The sequence below is a fragment of the Melanotaenia boesemani genome, chromosome 23 (assembly GCF_017639745.1).
Source record: "Melanotaenia boesemani isolate fMelBoe1 chromosome 23, fMelBoe1.pri, whole genome shotgun sequence".
NCBI lineage: Eukaryota > Metazoa > Chordata > Actinopteri > Atheriniformes > Melanotaeniidae > Melanotaenia > Melanotaenia boesemani.
In genome coordinates, this window is record NC_055704.1 from 18,751,717 (window position 1) to 18,775,004 (window position 23,288).

Below are 23,288 nucleotides of genomic sequence, written 5' to 3' on the forward strand. Positions count from 1 at the left end.
ACAATACTTACAAGCTAAGAGACACAGCCTGTCCCACAATATATCAAGACTTTAATATAATCATGCCATGACAGATTTCAGGATGTGTGCTAAAATGTGAAGTAAAAATCTCAACAACACTGATATGATGAATAATACAACCACGTTGAAACATTGTAGTACAATATTTTAGAAATATCTATTTTCTCTTTAATTATTCTACAGGTTTTATAAGTAGTTGTGTAGTAAGGTTGATCTATGGTTGTTCTGCTGGGAGTTTAATATCCTCTGCCATGTTGCTACGTCAATTATTGAAGTCCATCACACACAGCTCATTAAAGTTCACGTCCAGAAGTCGACTCTTTCCCGTTATGTATCCAAAGGGAGGGCAGAATCGGCTTCCTGTGCTTCTCCATTGGCACTTGAAACAAGTGCAGCCCTGTTTGTGCAGCACAGAAAGATTAAAAAGGAGCGTTCTGGTGTCATTTACAGCTACTGCTAAACCTGACTTAAAGTGAGGACATATAAGAAAATAAAAACACACAAGTGACATGATATTGCTCATCTGTAAGTTTACAAATCTGTTAGTCAAATATAGAGTTCACCAAATGTTTAATCTGTAATCTGTTAGATGTGTCTTAACAGTAAGTTCACCTCACTAACAGATGACATTAGGCTGTACCATTGCTATTAAGGAGCTGACATGGACTGTAACAATGTCAGGAAAGGTGGTGCGTGATAAAGACACAGTGTGTGCTGTTCTTGTAACACATCCTGCTGTCTCACTGATTTACTTAAGGTACACAAACACAACACTGCAGCTCATACCTGCTCATTAGAGACAAGAGCAGCCACCAGAATAGACATTTTTCATATGTTACTACTAATTCACCCAAATTTGAGATTTTAGACTTAAGTGGAAAAGCATGAGCACTTCTTGCTAGCTGTGTCCCACAGAACAATCCATTTAATGTGTTAACATAAACTGAAACCGGTTTTTCAGCATTATAACACATTAAAACAGGCCTAACAGAGCTGGGAGGCTAAACATTTAATTAATAGTCTGACTTTAATCATCCAAGATGCAAATGATTTTTTTGCATACTTGTTTAAAATCTATCCAGGATCTAGGCTGTTGCCTTTGTGGTGCGTTTAAGTGCTTCTTTCTTGCTCAGACACAGCCGGCTTGAGGAGGTACAGCTTTGGGGGTGCTCAAATGTGGCTAAAGAGTGGTGTTTCTTGCGTTCTGAGCAGCATTAGCATTTCTTAGCTGTATCCTACTGTTAATTTGGTCTACAATCACTAGCATCAGTCCTCCACTGTCATGGGAGATGTATAGCTGGTCTATGAGTGTTTTAAGAGGCAGGTAATAGTTTTACAATGACATTAAAAAATGAGTTCAGAATGGTAATAACAGCACAAAATGGATGACAGAGATAAAAAAAAAAACAAGCAAATGAACACAAAGTTCAACACAATGACAACAGGATTTACCTTTTAAATCATACTGTGCCTTTTCATCTTCAATCATAACAATCATACTTTCACTATCAAACCTGCTGAAAATATTAAATCCACCACATGGTGCCAAGAGTACAGTCACTATGCTGTCTAAAAAAAAAAAAAAAAGCTCCACTCCGCAGCATACGCAGTCCAAGAGGAAATTCTTTGAATAAGTTTCAAGATCAGGAGTGACTGCTTAGTACGTGGACACTGAGGGTTCAGGTCTTAACGGGTCGATAACGATTCCAGACGGAGGCAGAAAATTCCACACAGGGAAGGAAGAAGAGGTCACTCTGCCGGCCAATGATGAGAGCAAGGGGGGCGCTGCACATTTCTTTTAATAAACATATTGTAGAGGAGGAAAAAAGAAAAAAGGTGGATGACGATCGTGAAACACAGGGATCCAGCACCTTGTCCAAAACTTTAATTAGACATATTTCTCAGGTCAGTTCTGAAAAAGCTCCTCATAATATTCAAACTGTTTGAGAGTAAATATTCTAGCAGCAGGTTTTGCCAGTGTGGCATCCTTCTGATTACACAAAACATCCCATTTAAAATATAAATGGGCTAAAAACGCCCAGCAAAAAGGTGTTTTGTATAGTTTTCAGGGGACTCTTTAATTGACTCAGTGTGTCAAATCACGTTAGTAACTTTCAAAACCTCAAAAACAAAAGCAACAAAAAAGAAAGGACCAGGTTTTCTGATGATTGTGCAGCTTTACAAGAAACACAGGATGCTGTACTTGTGACCTATAGTTGACATGTGGGTGGAGGCCGGGAGGTGGGGTTTTGAGGGGCCGACTCAGTGAGATTCCCCGTTGACTGAGCTCCCCTCTCCTCGAGGCGAGGAGGAGCGGGACAGGCCCTTCTCTGTGTTTTCTGAGCTGGAGCCGTTCTGGCTGTGGAGGTCAGCTGATGAGGCGGAACTGGAGGAAGTGGCCGAGGTGGACGACGGTTTGACCTTCTCCTTAAAGTCCGTTATGATGACTGTCAGGTCCCCAACTGTCACCTCCAGGTGCTGGGCGCTGCTCCGGTCAATGTTTTTTAATCTGGGCCTGATGACGGAGAAAAAAAACAGCAGACAATTTCTTGTTAGGCATAAAAGTTTTTATCAAATTAAAAATTAAAAAAAGAGCCATACACCTAGAACAGCCTTGAGCCACCCTACATTACTTTCTATTTTGCTTTACTGGAGCCATCCTTTATAAAGTGATACTAACAAAAGTTCTTTAGGCTATAGACATTAGCAGATTAAAAGATTAAAACAACAACAAAAAAGTAAATATAATGCCACGAAACAATACATTTCAACTTTCTAAGTCTGGATTAGGTTTAGCTCACCACAGGTGTGACAGTATAAAGGAATCAGTCCAAATGATTGTTTTGCTTTTTAATAAAAAAAAAAAAGGAAAATGAACAAGTGCTTCTTTAAAGTCTGTATATCTACATATAATAATATAATCCTGGGCTAAAATTACAAATGTTTAGTTGTGTTTTTAACACTCTAAATAAAAATAATTTGATCATCTCATTCACTGATGACACTATAGCTGAGAGATGTGATCTAACCCTCCTGTCAGGTAACACAATTTTTATCTTTTAACAAAGCAACATTTAAGTTATGTATATGTATATTATCAAATACTACAAGTTTTTCTTTTTGTTATTTTTTTTTGTTGTAAATTTTGGTGTTTAAGCCCCGAAATTTATATAATTCTGACCTCCTCTTCTGACCCCCAACAAGTAAAATCACCATGTTAGGTCGATTTGAATCTCCAGAGTATGTCTCTCCTCTCCATTTAAAGGAGTTTATGAAATGTGACACCTTAAACTTAGTAACATCATGAACATCACCCTTCTCATATCTGTTTCCTGTCAATACCTGAACTTTGTGTCAGCTTTTTTCTTTTACCTCATTTTCTTGTGACCGTTCTTCTTGAGCGCCGGCTCCCTGTCGGTCTTGTCCCTCTCAACTCGCTCCTTCTTTTCTTTCTTGGGCTGCGACGGCAACACAAACTGCTGCGTGACCTGCTGCTGAGAGACGAGCTGAGAGACTGGACGAGGCTTCCTGATCCAGCGGGAAGGAGGGTGAAGAAAGAGATAAAGCAAGGGAAGAGAAAGTGAGAGACGAAATGTGGCAGATTAATGAGAAGGAAAATCACAGAGAGCACACAGCCTCATGCTTGCCTACCGCTGTAATCAAGAGCCAATAGTTGCTGCCAGTGTTGGTTAGGATGGTGGTGTTGAAGTGTTTTTAACACCCGCAGCGAGCAGCAACACACAACTTGGAAAAATAATAGCATACCTGCACAGGCTTGTTTTAACACCCACATTGACAAGATAAGATCTGTCTATGCTCACATGCTGGATTCAAAATAACTTCACATGTGTAAAAACTGCAAAAATGCACCAAGGCAAGGCAGTTTATTTTTATAGCACATTTCATGCACAGGACAATTCTAAGTGCTTTACATAAAACAAAGGCATTACAGATATTTAGAAATAGTAAAAGGCAACCCTTAACCCGGATTTAAAAATGTCTACATTTGGGGAAAGTTTAATCTCCACTGGCAGTTTGTTCCACTTGTTTGCAGCATAACAGCTAAATGCTGCTTCTCCATGTTTAGTCTGGACTCTGGTTTGGACTAGTTGACCAGAGTCTTTGGATCTAAGAGCTCTGCTAGGTTTATATTCTCTGAACATATCACAGATGTATGATGTTCAGATCTCTTAGTCCTGGTTAAAACTCTAGTAGCAGCGTTTTGAATGAGCTGCAGATGTTTAATGCACTTTTTAGGAAGTCCTGTTAAAAGACCATTACAGTAATCCAGTCTACTGGAGATGAATGCATGGATGAGCTTCTCTTGGTCTTTCTGGGAGACTAAACTTTTAATTCTGTTGATGTTTCTGAGCTGATAAAAAGCTGTCTTAGTGACAGCTTTGATGTGGCTGCGGAAAGTCAGGTCTGAGTCTATCAACACTCCAATGTTACTAACTTGGTCGTTGATTTTAGGAGCCCGAGTCTCCAGGTTTTTGCCAATGCTGACCCTCTTCTCTTTGCTACCAAAGAGAATAATCTCAGTTTTGTCTTCATTTAATTGTAGAAAATTCTCCCTCATCCAGGTTTATTTGCTCCAGACACTGACACAATAAGTCTATTGGACTGCAGTCATCTGGTGACAGAGACACATAAAGTTGTGTATCATCTGCATAACTTTGATATTTAATGCCATGGTTCTGTAATATTTGACCCAGAGGGAGCATATACAAGTTGAACAGAAGAGGTCCAAGGAGTGACCCCTGGGGGACTCCACAAGTCATGGCCACTCGCTCAGATTCATAGCTGCCGACCGTAACAAAATAACTCCGGCCTTCTGAATAGGACCTGAACCAGTTAAGGACCGCTCCAGAAAGTCCAACCCAGTTTTCCAGAATGTGCAACAGGATTCTGTGATCTACAGTATCAAACGCAGCACTGAAATCCAACAGAACCAGGACTGATACTTGACCAGAATCAGTATTCAACCTAATGTCATTTAACACTTTGACCAGAGCTGTTTCAGTGCTGTGATGAGGTCGGAAGCCAGACTGAAATTTATCAAGATTTCCACTTTCATTTAAAAAGTCATTAAGCTGGTGAAATACAACTTTCTCAATAATCTTGGAAATAAAAGAGAGGTTAGGGACAGTAGCAGCTTCTCAAGCTGTTTATAAATAACCTGCACGCAGCTTTCTAGTAACAATCCACATGAAAATAAACAGCAGCATGTTTCACAGGTGAGACGAGACATAGCGACCTTGCTACTCTCTGCAGTGTTCCACTTTATGGACAGCCCTGCACACTTGTCTCACAGCCAGCTGCACCGAGACAGATGTTACCATCCAGCACCAAGGATGGCTCGATCTGATGGAAATTAGGTTGTAGCTCATCGAATGTTTGGCTATCTTGATGCGGGTTAATGAGCTGGGGAGAAAGGCTGCTCTGCTGCACACACTCTTTCCTTGTGTGGGTATAAGCCAAGACATCAGATCAAAGTACACGCTTTACTTTAAAGAAAAAGCAACAGTACTCATACCTGACGCAACATATACCTGCTTTTCTCTTTCAAGCATGATGTGACATGAGCATTGCATCACCTTCAAGATACACGGACAACTGAAAAGGCAAAGTCTCTGATTTACAATAAATGCTAAAAGACAAAGCATTTCAAACAGATTTTAGTTCATCTCACAAGTTTAGAGCGGGGAGCTTAAACTCTGGTCCTCAAGGTTTTTAGACACTTGCCTTCTCCAACACGCCTCATTCAAATGAAAAGGATCTAACAGTTTGTTGTCAAGTTCTGTACAATGATCCATTCATTTGAATCAGGTTTAAGCAGGGAAACATCCTGCAGGGTAATGGCCCTCGAGCACCGGAGTTTCAGCCCCCTGCGTTAGAGCCTAACAAATACAGGATTGAAGTGGATTGTCCAGTTTTCCTGAAAACTTCTTCTCAAACTCAAAACTACTGGGTTCAGTCAGTTGAGGTGTAACAAGTTGAGCCACTTATGTCTACTTGCTGTGGGTGCTGCCCATTTGTGCCACTGTTCTTATCACGGTGTCTCTGAATGGATCCACAACTGTGTGTGAAATGAGAACCCTCTGAGCTTTAAAGCTGTGTTACATACTTTGTTTGACAGATGATAAGAGAACCATTTGGGATAAGTAACATCAAACCCTTAAAACTCCAAGCCATTTAGCTACTTTTATTCTACCTGTTTTTTGGTTTTTTTATGTAAAAATGAATGTAGAAGCCAAACCCTTTTAATCACAGTTAACATACAGACATTTTTTTAGGACAGCCTCAGTTGACCGATTATGAGGCTAAAATTATGCAAAATGTATCAATACAGATAGCCCAATGAAGGCTAACCTAACAAAACAAAAGCAGTGAACAGCACTCTGAGGAAATATCACCCAGATCAACAGTGACCAAGCCTTTTCACATCTGCACTTCATTTTCTCAAGTCTTGGTTTTAAAGAGAAAGAATATTGCCATTGAAACAAACACACAACAGAAACTACTTACACATTTACACTTTTTCCTCCAGGCTTTTCTTGCTACTTGTACATATTTATGCTACTATTAACTTACTATTCACACAAAACCAGCTCCAACTCAGCTCGTTTTTGGTGCTACCGCACATCAAAAATGTCTTCTTAACTTTATTTCAGCCATAGAAGACCATTTTAAATTTTTTTTCAGACAGGCATATCATTTCTTGTCATTTGTTGATTTTTAGCTACTCCTAAATGGACATTACCGTTAATTTAAGCTTTCAAATTGATCAAAGGTTTGAGAAGAAGTGTTCTGGGTCAAAATAGAGGTCTAGTAACATGGTAGTGATGCCAATCTATTTTGTTTTTTATTACAACACTGCAATGAATAATCGTGTAATCGTGGATCACTTATTGTGGAGTTACAATAAACTGTCTCTGAATAAACTAAATTTTGCTGCTGGATTTTAAACTTCCTGGATGGGATATGAATGCCTGGAAAACCTCCGTAGATCACCTAAAAGGTAATCGATCGGCTATCGATCACAATTTCCTCACTGAGTTGCAAACTACAGTTCTTGAGAAATTGTCGGCAATCTAAGCGATAGCACTCGGGGCGCCTGCGAGAAAAAGAACAAAGAAGAAGACAGTATCATGTACAGAATTTTTAAGTAATTACCTGTAGTGCAGTCATTGCAACTGTGTTTGGCATTTTAAGTCATTGCTGTGCCCATCTGTACATGTCAGTAATTATTTACATCCTATACCTTTAAATCCAAGGATGCACAATATATTCTAATATTTTCATTAGCACAATATCAACAAGGCCTCACACTGATGCACTTATGAGCAGCTAATTTGACTAAAGACATTTTGCAGCATATCTGACTGCAGGCTGTTTAGTGAATAAGGATCAGCATGACAGCTGATGAGGAATGAATACGAATGAGGGAGGAGAAAAAGTAGGACATTCTGTCACTTCTTATGTAATCACGTGTAAATAAACAAAACTGCAATTATACAAAGTTATGGCTGTTTGAGGAAAAACACCTGAATTTCTGAGCTTGCTACAGAATAACTGGACTCTGGTTGAATTTTTTATGAAGTGGAAAACATGTTTACTGAAGGCAGATAGCAACAACTTCCTGAAAAGTGACCTTTTATATAAAAGGTCCACAAATTGCTACAATACAGTGGAACATAATTAACTTAAAATGTTCCTCCTCACAGTCGCATCTTCATCCTGCAATGTCTACGGCCTCAAAGATGATGCGTTATGCAACCAGTTTATGTGCATGCACGAAGGCTGTAATAGCATCTCTGTCGAGACTCTGTGTATGTGTGTCTTTTAGAGCTGGCGAGAGCCATAGCCGAGAGGCAAGTGTGCTGAAAAGGCCATCTGTTGAGATGGTCCACATATCTAGCAATGATTTTTTTATGCACACGCCAACACATTTGCACACACGCGCAGTTGCATGTATGAATGAGGCTGCAGACATCACAGCATGAAATCTGCTGCACCCAAACATGAAAGCAATTTAAAACTGAGTCCATGTGAAGAAATAATCACGCCGTTAGAAACGGATGCAATGTACTCAGTCACCGGCGAGTCCACTGAGGTGGATTTGTACACATGACTGCACACGTGCATGCAAACACACACACAGCAGAGAGCAGATGAAGCATGAGGGAATAATGATATGAATAGGATTTTCTGAGCCATATTTAGCAGCCTTATTAGTAATTAGAGCCAAAGAGATTTTGAAATCAGCATTTTCAAAATGGTACCATCACTTAATGTTGTGAAATGTATCCGAGTTATAATTCATTGCATTTATATTCCAGTAACGTGACTAAAGGCTGTACTAGTAAAACTGAGCAAAAATTGGCATCCAAATACCTTGTTAAAAATAAATATTAATTAGTGCTTGCCTAATTAAATCATAAGGATGGTAACACAGAACAAGTATGGAGTGTTTTTAAATGTATTTGACCTAACAGGACCCATCTGCAGAATTAGTCTGAGTAGCTGGACAAGCACTGCATTGCTCGGTGCTGCATTTTTTTTTTTTTTTTTTTTTTTGCCAAAAAAATCCTTGGTGTCCTATTTTGAGGAGGCTTCCACCTCACTTTCAGTGAGAAAATATGTGATCAGCTTTCTTGTTCTAAGAGCTAAGCGGTTGTTTAACAATTCTGGGATGACCTAAATTGGGGTCCAGCTTCAAAGAGACTTTTTTTTTCATAGAGTTATCAACGCCCCCATAGAAACTTAATGTGATGCTAGCAAGGCTACAGTGAGATGCAAATGGGTCTCTTGGCCTATATAACTGTCTGGTAAGGAAAAGATGGTTAGATCCTCTACTACAGGGTTGGCCAACGTCAGTCCTCAAGAGCCACAATCCTGCAGGTTTTCCATGCATCCCTGCACCAACACACCTGACTCAAATTAAATGGATCCAACAGCCTATAAGGATCTGCACAATGACTCATTAGTTTAAGTCAGGTGTGTCGGTGCAGGCATGCATGTAAAACCTGCAGGATGGTGGCTCTCGAGGACGGCCGTTGGCCACCCCTGCTCTACTATGTTGGTCTTGTCAGTAAGATCCAGCAGAATCATTGACACCCTTCTTTTTATAAATGAAAGGCATAGGTTTGTTTCAAATGCTCTAAGCGTTTTGGGTAATTTAGTGTTCCCTTGACATTTTACACTTTTTTCTGATCCTCCAACAGCACATAAACAAAGGCTGTTTATACTGACATGGACTAAATTACTGTGGCAAAACAATGCCTCAGTCATAAACTTTTTTTTTTGTGATCAATAAATTTAATTCTGGATTACATTAATGCTGACTGTTTCTAATAAATTCCTTCAAGCAAATCTGTTACCTGAGTTTAATAATGTTATATTGCAAATGGGGCCAATGATAAGCTCATCCCATCTTCTCAGCATGTTTTAGTGAAGCTGTTTGCCTCCAACAGAGCCAGCTAAATGACTTGAAGGTGAACAAGAGGGGGTGGGGGGGTTCAGAGTAAACAGAGCTGCCTCTGTTAACCCAATCAAATGGTGTTTATCTTACCACTTAGGCCTTCACTGCTGGCCTCCCTCTGGATGAAGAGTGTGTGTTTGTGTGTGTTTACTGACTCCAAAAAGAATTTCTGTGCATAATGTGGCCGCCTTTTCTCTCTGACATTAATACTGGCTTTTGGAACAGCTGTTAAAGTCGATATTTGCGCCGCTCATGCCATCCATTCTGCAACAGCTAATGGAGTCCCGTGCTGGGAAATTAGGATAGGAGGAGATAGGAGGATAGGAGAGCTTATATATGCACACCAAACTCTGCTTCAAAGGGGAAAAAAAGGACAAACAATAACTGCTACCATTTGTTTTTCTTCTCAGTTTGCAGGGGGTTTTAAGAAAACTGTTTGCATTCACTTATTTATTTATGTTTTTTCCTTTCACTGACTTGCGTGTCTTCCTTTTTCCATTTTGCAGGTGATTAAACAAAATACGCATGAGCCTCAAACTTGGCCTCTCCGGCCAGTAATCCTATCGTTGAAGCACAAGCTAAAGGCAAACATGCTTCATCCTGCAGAACAAAGGCTGAGAAAAAAAATGCTGTTGCTAAACCTTCACATCTCACAGTGACTGGGAACTCTAGCTGACCCCTTCTCAAATGTGTCTCACACAAACACACAAACATGTGCGCACTTCATCTACTGCTATCGCACACTCTTCTCCCTCCTTCTGATCAACCTGCTGACCTCACACTCTTCCCCCTCCAGCCGCTTGCCTGCTATGAAAGCACGCAGCAAGTCCTTTAGTGTTGAATTGTCAGAAAGATGACTTTAGTACTCGAATTCACAGATTTTTCCAGTTGTCTTAAATGACTTATATGCCAGATTATAAATTCTCTCTGCACCTTCAGGGGCTTTCTTGTGATTAAAGTTGACCCCTGCAAAATGGGGATCACAGCACTATGTTACAATCCTGTGAGAACCACGAATCCCTAAAACATCAGTATGACAAGTTAACCAGGAGCACTCAAATTAAATTATTAATCAGTGGATTAATTATTTAAGCAAATACAGTAAATACTGAAAAAAATCACTTCAAGTTCTAGAGGTCTAGAATGTCTGATGAGTCCGAAATACAGAAATGCAGCTAAATTACATATTTACTTAAAAAATGCCTTTTTAAGTTAAGAGTTAATAGAAAAACTGATTATTCACTGCCTGCCCTGCCTTTATTTTGTTGTTGGAGGAACATGAATGTTTGACTATGAATGACTTCTTTCTTTATGGGTGCAGGTATTACTCATTTAGTTTTATATTGACATAATTTTGTGCAATACATTTTATATTAATTCATAACGCTCTTCTCACCTGAAGTGATGCAGTGGGTAACTTAAACAAGTAAACAACAAATCAGAAGACACATCCTGGTGTCATGGAAAGGATGTTAGTCTGTTTCAGAAGAGTCAAAGCATTAGCATGCATCAAGCAAAGACACATCTAGGGAGATGCTGAAACTACAAAAACTGTTCAACACATTATTAAAAACTGGAAGGATAGTGGGAAACAATAGTTTTCTGGGGAGAAAAGTGGTCAGAAAAAAATCCTGATTGTGATCGGTAAGGACATTTGGGGAAATCAAATTGTTAAAAAAAAAAAAACAAAAAAAAGACTGTAGGACTCGGCGCTATAAAAGTAAGAACATTTCCACTAAGGGAAGTCAAGGGATTGGGACTGAACAGCTGTCTAGCAAAACCACTTATTATCAGTGAGGCTAACTGGAAAAAATGGCTCAATTTGCTAGGGAGCATAAAGATTTGACTCTGGAGCAATAGAAGGTCAAGTGGTCTGATGAATCCAGATTTATCCTGTTCCAGAGTGATGGGCAAATCCAGTTAAGAAGAGAGGCAGATGAAGTGATGCAGCCATCATGCCTAGTGCCTACTGTACAAGGCTGTGGGGGCAGCGCTATGATCTGGGGTTGTTTTGGTCAGGGGTAGCAACATTATGGGCCCAAAGAATGAGGTCAGGTTATTCCATCATTCTCAACCCAAAAAGAATACATCTCCATCTCCACCTAGATGAAAAGTGCCTGTTAGAAGCTGAACACTTGTTTCATAACATATCTGCTATCTTGACTGCACGGGGATTGGTGAAATGAAGCATCGTGACAGATCAGCTGAAGCTATTTCATCTATTAAACGGATGATCTGATAATGAGGTGCTAGGGGAGACGCAGCAGCACAGAAATCTGCAGATGTTTGGACTGTGTGTTATCAGCTATCGAGTACATTGTGTGATGAGCAAACAGCCCACAGGACAGCTGATGGTCTGCAAATATGCATCAGAGCATGCGGCTATTAACAAATCTCACCCCCGTTCTGTGATGATTGTAAGATCGCTGTGAAATAGCTCATTTTATGGCCTGTTGAACACCTTCAATCCAGGTGTGTATGTGCATCAGGTCTTTTTCTTTTTTTTTTTAATCGGCAGGTTGAATGCTGCTCCTGGTAGCTCCTCTGACCCAATGATTAATGTCTCTTTCCGCCTGTACATGCTACCACTACGTGTGCATATGTGTGTGTGTGTGTATATATATATTACAGAGAGACAGATGGCTTTCCACGTCCTGTGGTTTATGACGCCTTCTACAGCCCGCTGGCCACACTATGCTACATTCTCCTTTCACACAAGCGCCTGCCTGCACAAACACACAGTGCCATGCATCAGTGTCACCGCAGTAATTACAGGCTTATCACGTAGCTATAATCTTGAGCCACATTGACGTGATAACAGCCAGATTCATTGTCTGCTGTGAACACTGTGTATGCTGTGTGAGTGCAAATGTCTGTAACCCACACATCTGAACCAATTGTTAAACTTATTACAAGAGGTTATCATCTAAATAGTTTGGCATCTTGAATCGTTGCTTGTATATATTCTACTTTAAGTGTACACAACCTATTAGAGATACTATTTTTAATGAGTTATTGTTGTGTTATTATTGCTACCACTGCTTTTCATTCAAAATACCTGCTCTTAAAACAGGTTTGTCTGCTGTTGCCTGGTCTAATTTTGCTATCTGATATCATCAGGTGACCTATGTTCTTTTTCTTAATCAGAAAAATAAAACCTGTATGTGTTTCATAACACTTATTTTTCTTAGAAGCCTTGACTAAAAAAAAAAAAAAAAAAAGAAAAAAAGTCACACATCAAAGGTGTTGCAGAGTAATGAAACCAAACCCAGCAGCACTTAACAGGATGAAAACACATGCCTTTGAGGTGTTGTTTTTCTGTTGTTTGCATGTTTAGTGTAATCAGAGTAGAGAAAAAGTGCATTAGCACTATCAAAAGAGAAAAATAAAAAATTTGGGGATATGCTTTGGTTGAATCTTAAAAGCTGTTTTTTGTGCACACCTTGGCAACTAAAGTACCAAGTTATTTCTTTCTGATGTGGAAAAAGCAGAATACCTCTTCTGATCATGATTTCGTGTATAATCTCTTGAATTGAAAGTCTATTAGTTTAAGTCAAATATAAAGAGCCAGCTTACTCTGCATACTGTTTATTCTCCAAGTTTAATGTTAAAAATCTCATCAGAAAATCTGACTGAAACCCAGATCCTCTTCATTGCAGAGACTGTGCTACTTTATCATATGCCCCATGTATACATCCCATTTCTATGTCAATCATCATTCCAACAAGACGAATAGGCGCAACAGTGCCATCTTCAATAAGTCGTGTGAAAAGGCCTTGCGATTGGAATCAAGTGGTAAAATCCAGATGAAGCAAATATGCATCCCTTCAAACACGTCTCTTTCAGGAAGTGGATCTGCATTATGATATGTTACAACAAAGTTACATCTCCATAATATGTGGTACTTCTAAGTAGGGGCAGAGCTAAAGAGGTGGCCAGAATAACATTTGGCTGCACATTTTTGGAAGAGATTTTTATCCCTGTGCAAGTACAGCTACTTACATTATGATAGGTTCTTAACCTGATGTTAGCATGAAGTTACGCAGCAGTGCTACTCTAGATTAGTTTCAAGAGTTTCAATGTGGGGAAATCATGTTATATTTAGTTTTCAAGGAGTGTATTTAGAGACTACACATTAACCTAGTTAATCAAGATTTTTACATTAAAGCTGAAAACAGACTATAAAGATGCTCAATAAATACCTTAGTATACAAGTTATATAGCGCTGACTAAGCTAGAGCTACATAACACAGTTCCATTTAAAAAGGAGGCTAACAAGGCCGCTCGTCTAAAGTAAGTTATGGCATGAAAATGTGGACAAATGTATCCAGTCTTACTTCATAGAAGAATCTATTAGAACGAGGAGAAATGAGAATATTTCTGACGTTTATGTAAAGAAGCAGCACACTAATCAGGCCGAGACAGATCCCAGCCCCAATGTCAGGAGCCCCAAAACTCCCAACGTGGAGGTAGCAACGCAAGTCATGTGGCCAGACACAAGGATCCAGTCTACCACCACCAGACAGTAAGCTAGAACTGTTACGGGGAGAAGCCATTGATCTCCTTACTACCAAAAAAAGGGCCAAATACTGTGCCTCAAAACGACCAACTTACCTTTCTGTGGACATTTTTTAACTTTCTGAAAATATTTCCACCTGGTGATCCAGATTATTAATGTAAAGATATTTTATTTCTCATGTGTCTCTAATGGTACCACAGTTATCACAGCAATGTAAGCAGGCACAGAATAATTTCCTCTCTTTCTATATGCCACCCTTGATAAAGTCTTGCCTACCCCCTGGCCTCTCCATGTATAAAAGTCTACCATTTTGTAAGGTAAGGTAAACACATTCTTCTTTGCATTAACATAGTAGGCGTTCAACTGCCACCATGAGGAAAGACTCGTCTCTGTAACACTCCACCATGACTCACAATCTCCATTTCACACATCTGACAGCTCCAGCAGGCTGATCGTTATCTTCTAACTGTAATGGATGTTGACTGAAAGAAGTTACTGGCTGGATTCCCAAAGTTCAAGTCAGAAATGACAAAAGAAAAGTATTGGAACACCATTAAGACATTTGCAGATGTGACATTTTGACAATAAAGAGAAAATAATTGCCAGACTTATGAGTCAGTTTGCATTTTTTTTTCTTTTAACTTGGAAAAAAAAAGAAAACTCCAGCATGACATAAGCTATGCTAGCACAATTATGGCCTACTTTTTAAAGTGCATGCTGCACATGGAGCTGCTGCAGAGCATGTGAAAACAACATCTGAAACAGCCAAACGCTGACGGGTTCCCGGCTAGTCAGAACGGCTCGTGCTTGTTTAAGTGGAGCTGATGAAAACCTGCACATCAGTCACTCTGTCAGAAAGACGCTCAGGGTTAAGTTCAAATCCAGGGTAAAGAGGACGCCAGTGAAGGAGAGCAAACGATGGTCACGTAGATAAGGAAGAAATAACAGTGGAAAGGGGATGAGAGCAAAATAATAGGAACATGATCGGGCTCTGTGTCCTGACCTGCAGTAATATGCTATAACGCTGCCAAACAGGCTCCTGAATGTGGAGAGTTTCCCTGGTGGCTCTGACTTGTCAGATCAGCTCAGTGAACTGTTGCAGGTGGTGCAGACACCAGAGAAGGTCACACATCGCTCTATTATACCCTGTATATTATTTATCTAAGGAGAGCGTTAAGGTTGAACAGCTGTCTGTCAGCAACACAAATTATCTAAAACATGCCTTAGCTTTCCTTTTATGTGTAAAGTTGTAAAGCAAACCTTAATGGATGCAGTGGGAGGCTTTCTGTGCATTGCCGAAGGACTGCCTGGATAATTCAGCTACTACACAAGTCAAACCTGTAACCTTGCAGCTTTTTTTTTTTTTTAAAGCCTTTAACAATGAACTCTTACTTACATCTGCAGGGCTTCCTTTCAAATTCTGGGACTGAGCCCAATCACTTGCAGGAAGACTTTTTCCCTCAGCAGGGCCTTAAATCAATGAGACTGCGTGATATGTTGTGATCCAAGAGCTCCTTTAGGATTGCTTTAATTAAATAATGTGACTTTGCAGCTTGTGGTCGAAGATCAACATAATTTGGTTTTGTGTTAATTTAAACAAATATCTGCACCAGCTTTGCAGCAAGGGGGGTATTTTCTCTGCAACTGAAGGCACAGAAAGAGAAATTTAACTAAACTTTTCTGCATGTGTGCAGGTCCTACTTTGTGTTTCTTTAAATTTGATTTGACAGAATTAGTGGAGCATCAGCCAGTTTCCATTTAGTCACACTGTCTTCCTTTTGCATCACCTCCTCAGATAAGTGAGTCAAATTCTGCTGATGTATCTCTGTCTGCAGTCAGATTCAGAGCTTCGACATCTTACTTTCAATAAGCTGCCGGCTTAAGACTCCTGCAGGAGATCATGTCCCATCATACAGAATAGATCGCCTTTTATAAATCATTCATCTTCCATCTTGACAGGCATTTACATGCAAACACTCATATCTACCACGCTATTATATTTTCTCTATTTTACTAATAGTCTTCCGCCAAAGAAATACACAGATCCAGTTGGGCAAAGTGACATTTTGTGTCAGTGTTATGATCTGATTTAAACTGCTTGTGGGGCACTCCATGCTCCTGTCGAGCATTAATTCATTACCTCGCAGCAATAGCTCAGCCATGCTTATTTAGTAACCAGTGTAGGAACTGGCGCCACCATTTATATTCTGCATGTTGTTCGCCCTTTAGCACCTTCAGCTTGCTTGCATAGAAATCCACTTGTCCGGCGTGTTCGTCCATTAACAGCTGCGGCCACCTGTGTGGCCACTTTCGCTGCAGTGTCAGACCATGTTTGGCATGTGTACGTGTTCACGCGTGTCCTTCTGCATGAGCGTAACCACATGAGTGGAGTAGAGCACTGCAGTTGGAAAGACGGTAGGTTATTGACATCAACCAAGGCCTTCTTGCAGACATTTTCTAAATTTGTCGCTTAAATGTCACGGGGTTGTAGCGAGGAATTTTCGCTATCGAGTCCTTGCCAACTCCTCAGAATCATCCAGATGGAGAAGACAAAGGATGCCACAGCTTTTAGTGTCAGGGGGATTTAGACAGGTTCTTGGCAGAGCTGAAAACTGTTTCTATCTACCCTCTCCTACACACAGAGTCAATGAAGTATCCACAATAATAAACACTGCAATAAGGACAAAAATCATAGAAGCATGTTTACAACTTAAGCTAAACTCAACAACACAGTTGTTGAGTGTTTGATTGTGTTTGTGTCCAAATGTGCATGCGGTCATGTTGAAAATTTGCATGATGAGAGCATCTGGGCGTGTGTGTGCCTCTGATGACAGCAGGCTGATTAAGCTGTTGCATAGTAATGAGCTACGGCTGTCTGTCTGGCAGCTGCTCTGACAACCTCTTTTCACAGCTAGCCCTCCCACCCGCACACACACATACATGTACACACAAAGAAATAAACACCACAAAAGGCATCAAAAATCTACTGTTGTTTCATTGTGGCTTAATCATTGGGAAAGTTGTGCTAATGTAGAAGAGGATAATTAGTGATGCATTAAAGAGGGAGATCATGTAACAACACATAATGTGTCCCACAGCCGAGGCAAACAGCTTACATTTCCTCTCCTTCACCCTTTGTTGTGTTTCCCCCCCTGATAATGACTGCCACTCAGAAATAACCGCAATTTCCTGTTTTAAATCACTGATGTCAGGGGAAATATCAGCCACAGGCGCAGAGGGCACAAAGGGTGCACATCCATGCTCTTTATTTGTACGTGCGAGTATCCATAAGCGAGGTCATGTGCACCCCTCTGAGAGTTATTTATTCCTCTCCTTTCTGTATCTCCGGGGCAAGAAGATAAATGTGTGCACCGAAAAGAAGGAAGCTCTTCCTGATTTTATAGTGTCACCACCCGGACAAGAACAGACGAATGTGCAGGGGATGTGGAAGGCAATATCAGGAAATTCGACATAGTGAGTTTGACTGAGTTTGAGAATTTGCATACATTTTCTTTTACACAAAATAAATAAATAACCAAGAAAAGTATTTTTAAAATACACTTCGTCTATGTCTGGGTTGCATGCACGATATTCACAACAGGATGGGCTAAACACCATAAATATATAAAGACATATTTAATCAACAGACAAACAAACAAATTGCAAAGAGAGATGTGGTGGCTTTGCTTCTGTATCCTTCGGGACCCCCTTACTGAGGGCCGCAAATGCTAAACACATTAAAGCTAGCGTAAATCTATCGCCTTACCTTGTTGATGTCCCCTTCCTGACATCACACATCATGCACTTAAAAGCCTCTGCTGTGTTCTTGTACGTGCACACGCTGCAGTCCCAAAACCCCTCGTCGGAGGGCTTCGGTTGACGCTTCGGCCTTTAAAAGACAATAAATGTAAAAACAAAAAAAGAGAGAATTTTAACAACGAAATCAGAAGGTAGGGGGAGAAGAGCAAATAAGAAACGAGTGAGAACGGCTCTTATCCGCGGAGGCTATCGATAGCAAACATCTGGCTGAGCCTATAGGATTTAAGAAATCATCTGCAAGCGCGCTGTGATCTGACACTGTAATTGCCGATGAGGTTTTAACACCCGCACGCGGGCTCCTCGCACGCGCTCATAAACACACGCAGCGAGAGAGGGAGAGACTGGAGAGAAAACCCATTTTTTCCCCCCAGTGCGCTCGCCGATGTCCGCTCCCCTCCCCTAGCTAGAATTTTCAGGACACGCTAAGGCGCTAGTTACCTTGTGGGGCTCCTCTTGTCGCCCATGCCAGACCAGGGTTTATGTGGAGGAGCTGAGATGAGCAGAAGTCTGTTATTTTCAAATTATTTTAGCAAAGAAACGATGCGCCTGTACCGCTCGGCTTCCAGCTGTCGTGGAAACTCCGCTTGGGAAATAAGCACGTGATTCGACGTGGCCAATCAGAGGCTGGTTTACTTCCCGAGGCTGACATTCCTCTCCATGAATCAATGCTGCCTTCACGTACACCTTGTACGCTCCTAAATCTACGTGTTGAGGCCGCTAAATGACTATTTGATTATGATAAATTAGCCAGTCTTTACATAAATGTAATAAAATAACTTATTCATAACAAATTAATCAAATCTTGAAAGACAAAACAAAAATCAGATATATTACAAAGCCAAACAATGAACCCACTCTCAAGATGTACTTTAGTAGTACAATAAACACAGCACACAATTTACTAATTTTGCGCCATGAAGGTCTATTTCTAGTTACATCTTACATAGTTCATTTATCCAATTCCCACTTGTAAAAAAAAAAAAAAAAAAAAATCATTTTTGCTGTGGGACGCCTGCTTAAAACAGATACCGTGTACTGTGAAGCCTTTTATGTCCTTTGCATCTTTGTTTTGGCATCGCGCACAGACATGTCGCAGCTGTTTATATCACAATCGCATTAAACGAGGAAATCCTTGGTTCACTCTTCGTGCTGACGCAAGCAGACATAAAAAATAAATAAATGGAAAATAAAAAATGAAAAGTAGAAGCCAACAAAAAAGGCACCAAGGTCTCCTAACTGTTTTATATCACTTGCACAAATAACCCCCCACGTTTTCAAGATTTCACTGCAGGTGAATCCATTCTTAACTAAAACAATTCAATAGTTCCAGTTTCATAGGAGCTTAGATCACTGAGTTTTCAATGTGCACCCTCAGTTTTTAAACTGGATAAATTAATTTTCAGTTTTACCTCTTTTGTTTCCATCTTTTTAACAGCTGTTCATCCAATGTACCCATATGCCCAACAGACACTTGTCACCACAAATTCGTAAAAAATAAAACATTAAATTAGTTTATTGAACTAAGCACAGCAGTTAAAAGAAAACAACAAAAAAAAAAAACAACAGAATGACAATAAATCTATAGACATATTTTTCACACCCTATGAAGCACAAAACTGACTCCATCTTTCATGTAACATCTTGCTACAGTCAGTGTGCATACTATCAGTCACTGAGCTCTTCTTCATCACTGAAGTATGCACTCTTTTTGATCCTTGGTTTCTTTGAGTCTGAGGATGATGAAGCATGAGCACTGTCCTCTTCTGCCTGTCTTTTCTGTTTGTTCTCCTCTTCCTCAATACAGGCTTGCTGGAGGGACAAAACAATAAGGTTGGCAGCTGATGGATAACATAATAAACATTTAAGTAAATCAAATTGCTTTTACATATTCTACTGCAAAAAGTAGGTTATTTGGGTCTTCTCTCTTCTTGAGTCAGTGTGGTGAATTTAAACAAAGACTAGACATGAAGTTACCACATTTAAAGTTAGCGTCTTACGGTCACTGACTTCTAACCCAATTACATGACAAATGTAAAACTATATATTCTTTTTAAAGTTGTGCTTTGTTAGATCCAATAGCAGCAGTGTCCAACAGACTAGTATGCAAACCACAGCAGAATATAAATATAACCCATTCAGCATCACCATTTGGATGCATGTGAGACACAGAACCAAACGTTTCAGAGTGACTGTAAGGCTTCTTCAGTAGGACAATGTATTGCTCAACAGGTTTGAATATTAATTTAGTCTTTCAGCTGGAAATTTACATTTTGAGTTGTTAATTCAACACTGGGCTCTTGTCAAAAGGGTTCAAATACAGGTAGATCAACTATTAATAGATTAATTGTTTGAAGGTCTTTGAATGATTGGAGTTTAGATTTGGCATCTAAAAATTGTAATTAAAGCTAAAAACCGCCACATATCAAATAAGGCATCTGGAATGATGGCTGATCCTTTAAGTCTTTGGAATTGCGGTGTAGAACTACCGTATATCAGTTTTGTTGAACAATTATGTTAAAAGCGTCCGCTCATTCGTGAGGTCTGTGTTAAGCAATCAGGTGCCTCTTAGGATGATCACATGCAGCCTACAAATTCGTGACTATGTGGAATGCTTACATTTTCTCATGCAAGCCCAATTAAATGTGCATGCATGAAAAGATTCAGCATTGTTAATTCAAATTGTAGTATTAACGGAGTCACGTGTGCGTCCAGTGTTCCTGTTTCTGATCAATTTGTAGATGCAGCTAACACGAATTTGGCTCAAATGTACGAAATTTAAGAGAGCAGGGAAAACTTAGGTTCTTTGTCGTTTTCCTTAAACTTTTCCTGAGCAATTTTTTCAGTGTGAAGGGTTGTGCATGGTCTGCAACAATGCTTAGCTTTCTAGTAGAAATATTGCCAACCCAATACTGCATTGTAACTTTATATTAATATAATTTATATCACTTGCAAGTGGCATTAATGTTATTATTAATACCACTAGCTTTAATAATACCAATGTGGGTTATTAAAGCCCCAATGTGTATGGATGTTGCACCTGAAATAAAATTGTATAATACCATACTGTAAAATGAAAATATCCAATTTCTATTTATGCATCCTTACCTGAAAAGCTATGGCTTGGCTTAGACTATCTAAAGCTGGGTCTTCTCCCTCTTCTTCGCTCTCTTCATCTTCACTAGATGAAGAAGAAAGAAATGCTCTGTAATACAGGCAATTATTTAAAAAACAAAACCAAGTGTCAATATCTGCCACAAAATACTTACACATGCTCAGGTTGTTGTACCCTTTTCTTCTTCTTCTTTTCTTTCTTCTTTGGAGGTTCCCTCTCTCCTAGTATGTTTTTGGGGCAGGCATAGCTTAAATGTCCTGTATCCTGAGGATATGTAATTTTTTATTTTATTTTATTTTTTATTCATTCAGAGAGGACAGATAAATAAATATACTTGCAATACTCTACTCCACAATTGAAAAACAAATTTAAGTGCACGCTCACCCCACATTCATAGCACTTGGACTTGTCCGTGTAGTTTCGTCTTCTTATAAACTCAGTGGCTCGCCCATTGTCTATGGCAATGCTGGCTTTAACTGATCTGCCAAATAACTAGGAGACAAATACGTTTTCACCCTGATAAGTCAGTATCCATTTAAGGAAGATCGCTGGAAGTAAGACAGTAGTTTCTGATAAGTGACATTATACATGTGAGAACTATAAGAGCTCACCTGTTTGTTGTTCACTGCCCTTGCACAGTTATGAGCTGATTCTCTGTCCAGGAAGAGAACAAACGCCACTCCTTTACTTTGGCGAGTGTTTTTGTCCTTAACAATAGTAACCCTGAGGTACACATAATGGTTACCAATCTTAAGACCTTAGGCTGTAAATGGTATTGTGACTACTTTTTTGGAAATTGCAAACTGTGTTTGAGATGTATTTTAGTGTATCATAACAATAAATTGAGATAGAACCATTACTTACTTCACGACTTTTCCATATTTGGAGAACAGCTGAAATGACAGTAAGTTAGTTGTTTTATTTATTTATGTTTTATGAAGCAACTTAAGCGCTGTACATATTCGTAATACTTAAATTACGAATATGTATGAATAATTACCTTATGTAAGTCATTGTTGGTCAGAGAGAATGGCAGGTTTGACACATACACTGTGCTTTTGCTTGGTGCTAAACCCCCGCTCATAGTGGACACATACTGTAAGAAAAACACGCAAATTATTTGAGCTAACGTTTGAGCCTATTTAACAAACCTTTAATATTTTAACGTTACTTCAAGCAAGCAGCTGCATTTACCAAATGACTTACCAACGCAGATATAACCGAAATAATAGGACTGAAATATGTTAAAATAGCACAACTGTACTCATCTGTACTTGTCTTCTTGTTTAAAGAACAGAAACAAACTGCGTTTCAATCCGTCGCATTTTGATGACGTATTGGTGTTCCACAGTAAATAGCCGTTGTAGCTACCGGGGAAGGCTAGGCTAACTAAACCATATAGTAAGGTAAAAAAATGACTGCAGTTTAGCGCTTAAATGTTTAACTTTTGTTGTTGTTGTTAACTATAAGTGGCCGTTTGTAATTATTTTGATTTTTGTACCAGCGAAGATGAGATAACGTGCTCCCTCTTCGAATACAACGGGGTTAGCGAATTAGCTTTACTAGCGCTGCATTTTGCATGGACTTGCAGTAGCATAATCATTTAGCACAAAAATGTGAGTATTGATTTGTTGCTGTTACAATCGGGTGCAACGTCGAGCAAAGCGCTTCTTATTAAAAGGACAAATGGGCACCCGACGCCTTCAGTCAAGTGCAAGAGCAAACTTAAGCCGGCGGCTCAGTTGCTGGATCCCAGTTTAAAACAATACATTTGTTTATCTTGCTGTATACTTGGTTGCACTTAAGGATACATACAAGGATCTTCTGTATAACATGCATTCTTATAACTCTTCTTATTTCAAAGCAGACGCTTGAAAATGTGTATAGTTACGTTTTATAAATATCTTCACAGGTTGTTTTGAAGATATTCTCACAGAGGCCCTTCAGTCAAAAAGTAAGGTTTTTTGTATTCATTTATGTTTATACCAACTCTTCACAAAGCACTTACTCGACGCTAGTTTGAAGCGATGAAACAGCTGTGTATTAACTTAAGCAAACAAAGTTGCTTTTGACAGATGGGTGCCTTAAAGCTAAATGATGTATTGTATATAATGTATATACTGCCTCTTGGGGAAATTAGATGGAATTTGTATAAATCATTATTTTTGTGTACAGTACACACACAACATCTTTCATTCGTTTCTGTTTGCAGTGACATATAGAAGAGACAGAAGTATACGAGAAGTGTATGATGAGCGCTTTATACCAGATAGGCCGGTGAGTGATTTGCAAAATATCATATGTTTTGTACCTCATGTTATCAGATTCCAAAA

At 39.5% G+C, this 23,288-nt stretch overlaps 3 protein-coding genes across 12 annotated transcripts in view; 1 reads left to right on the forward strand and 2 right to left on the reverse strand.

Moving 5' to 3' along the window:
* Positions 1-31: 31 nt before the first annotated feature.
* yaf2 (YY1 associated factor 2) lies at positions 32-18,420 on the reverse strand. Its single transcript, XM_041978021.1, has 4 exons — positions 18,282-18,420; positions 17,791-17,913; positions 3,394-3,549; positions 32-2,536 (listed from the first exon to the last, which is right to left on the reverse strand). Exons 1-4 carry the CDS (start codon positions 18,305-18,307, stop codon positions 2,284-2,286), a joined length of 558 nt encoding a protein of 185 aa, XP_041833955.1. The 5' UTR covers positions 18,308-18,420; the 3' UTR covers positions 32-2,283.
* Positions 17,292-23,288, forward strand: part of pphln1 (periphilin 1) — a 25,743-nt gene continuing 19,746 nt past the window's right edge. For 2 of the 10 annotated variants that reach the window (XM_041978015.1, XM_041978016.1), the window contains exons 1-3: positions 17,296-17,498; positions 22,868-22,909; positions 23,168-23,232. In XM_041978015.1, coding sequence (XP_041833949.1) covers positions 17,456-17,498; positions 22,868-22,909; positions 23,168-23,232 — 150 coding nt within the window. In that variant the 5' untranslated portion in view covers positions 17,296-17,455. Of the gene's footprint in view, positions 17,499-22,278; positions 22,362-22,385; positions 22,572-22,867; positions 22,910-23,167; positions 23,233-23,288 lie in introns of those variants that run through there. The other 8 variants (XM_041978017.1, XM_041978018.1, XM_041978009.1 and 5 more) reach the window with 7 other exon arrangements.
* zcrb1 (zinc finger CCHC-type and RNA binding motif 1) lies at positions 19,328-22,283 on the reverse strand. The gene is made up of 8 exons (XM_041978020.1): positions 22,162-22,283; positions 21,956-22,051; positions 21,820-21,848; positions 21,567-21,678; positions 21,340-21,447; positions 21,110-21,219; positions 20,949-21,021; positions 19,328-19,652 (listed from the first exon to the last, which is right to left on the reverse strand). Exons 2-8 carry the CDS (start codon positions 22,037-22,039, stop codon positions 19,509-19,511), a joined length of 660 nt encoding a protein of 219 aa, XP_041833954.1. The 5' UTR covers positions 22,040-22,051; positions 22,162-22,283; the 3' UTR covers positions 19,328-19,508.

Coding starts and splice junctions, on each gene's coding strand:
- yaf2 (XM_041978021.1), bottom strand. CDS start 18,307: ATGGGCGACAAGAGGAGCCCCACAAG. Junction 17,914..18,281: donor GACAAGAGGAGCCCCACAAG/GTAACTAGCGCC, acceptor TGTCTTTTAAAG/GCCGAAGCGTCAACCGAAGC. Junction 2,537..3,393: donor AACGGTCACAAGAAAATGAG/GTAAAAGAAAAA, acceptor CTCCGTCATCAG/GCCCAGATTAAAAAACATTG.
- zcrb1 (XM_041978020.1), bottom strand. CDS start 22,039: ATGAGCGGGGGTTTAGCACCAAGCAAAAGCACAGTGTATGTGTCAAAC. Junction 21,448..21,566: donor GGGCAGTGAACAACAAACAG/GTGAGCTCTTAT, acceptor TTTGTCTCCTAG/TTATTTGGCAGATCAGTTAA. Junction 19,653..20,948: donor GCCAAGCCATAGCTTTTCAG/GTAAGGATGCAT, acceptor TTGTCCCTCCAG/CAAGCCTGTATTGAGGAAGA.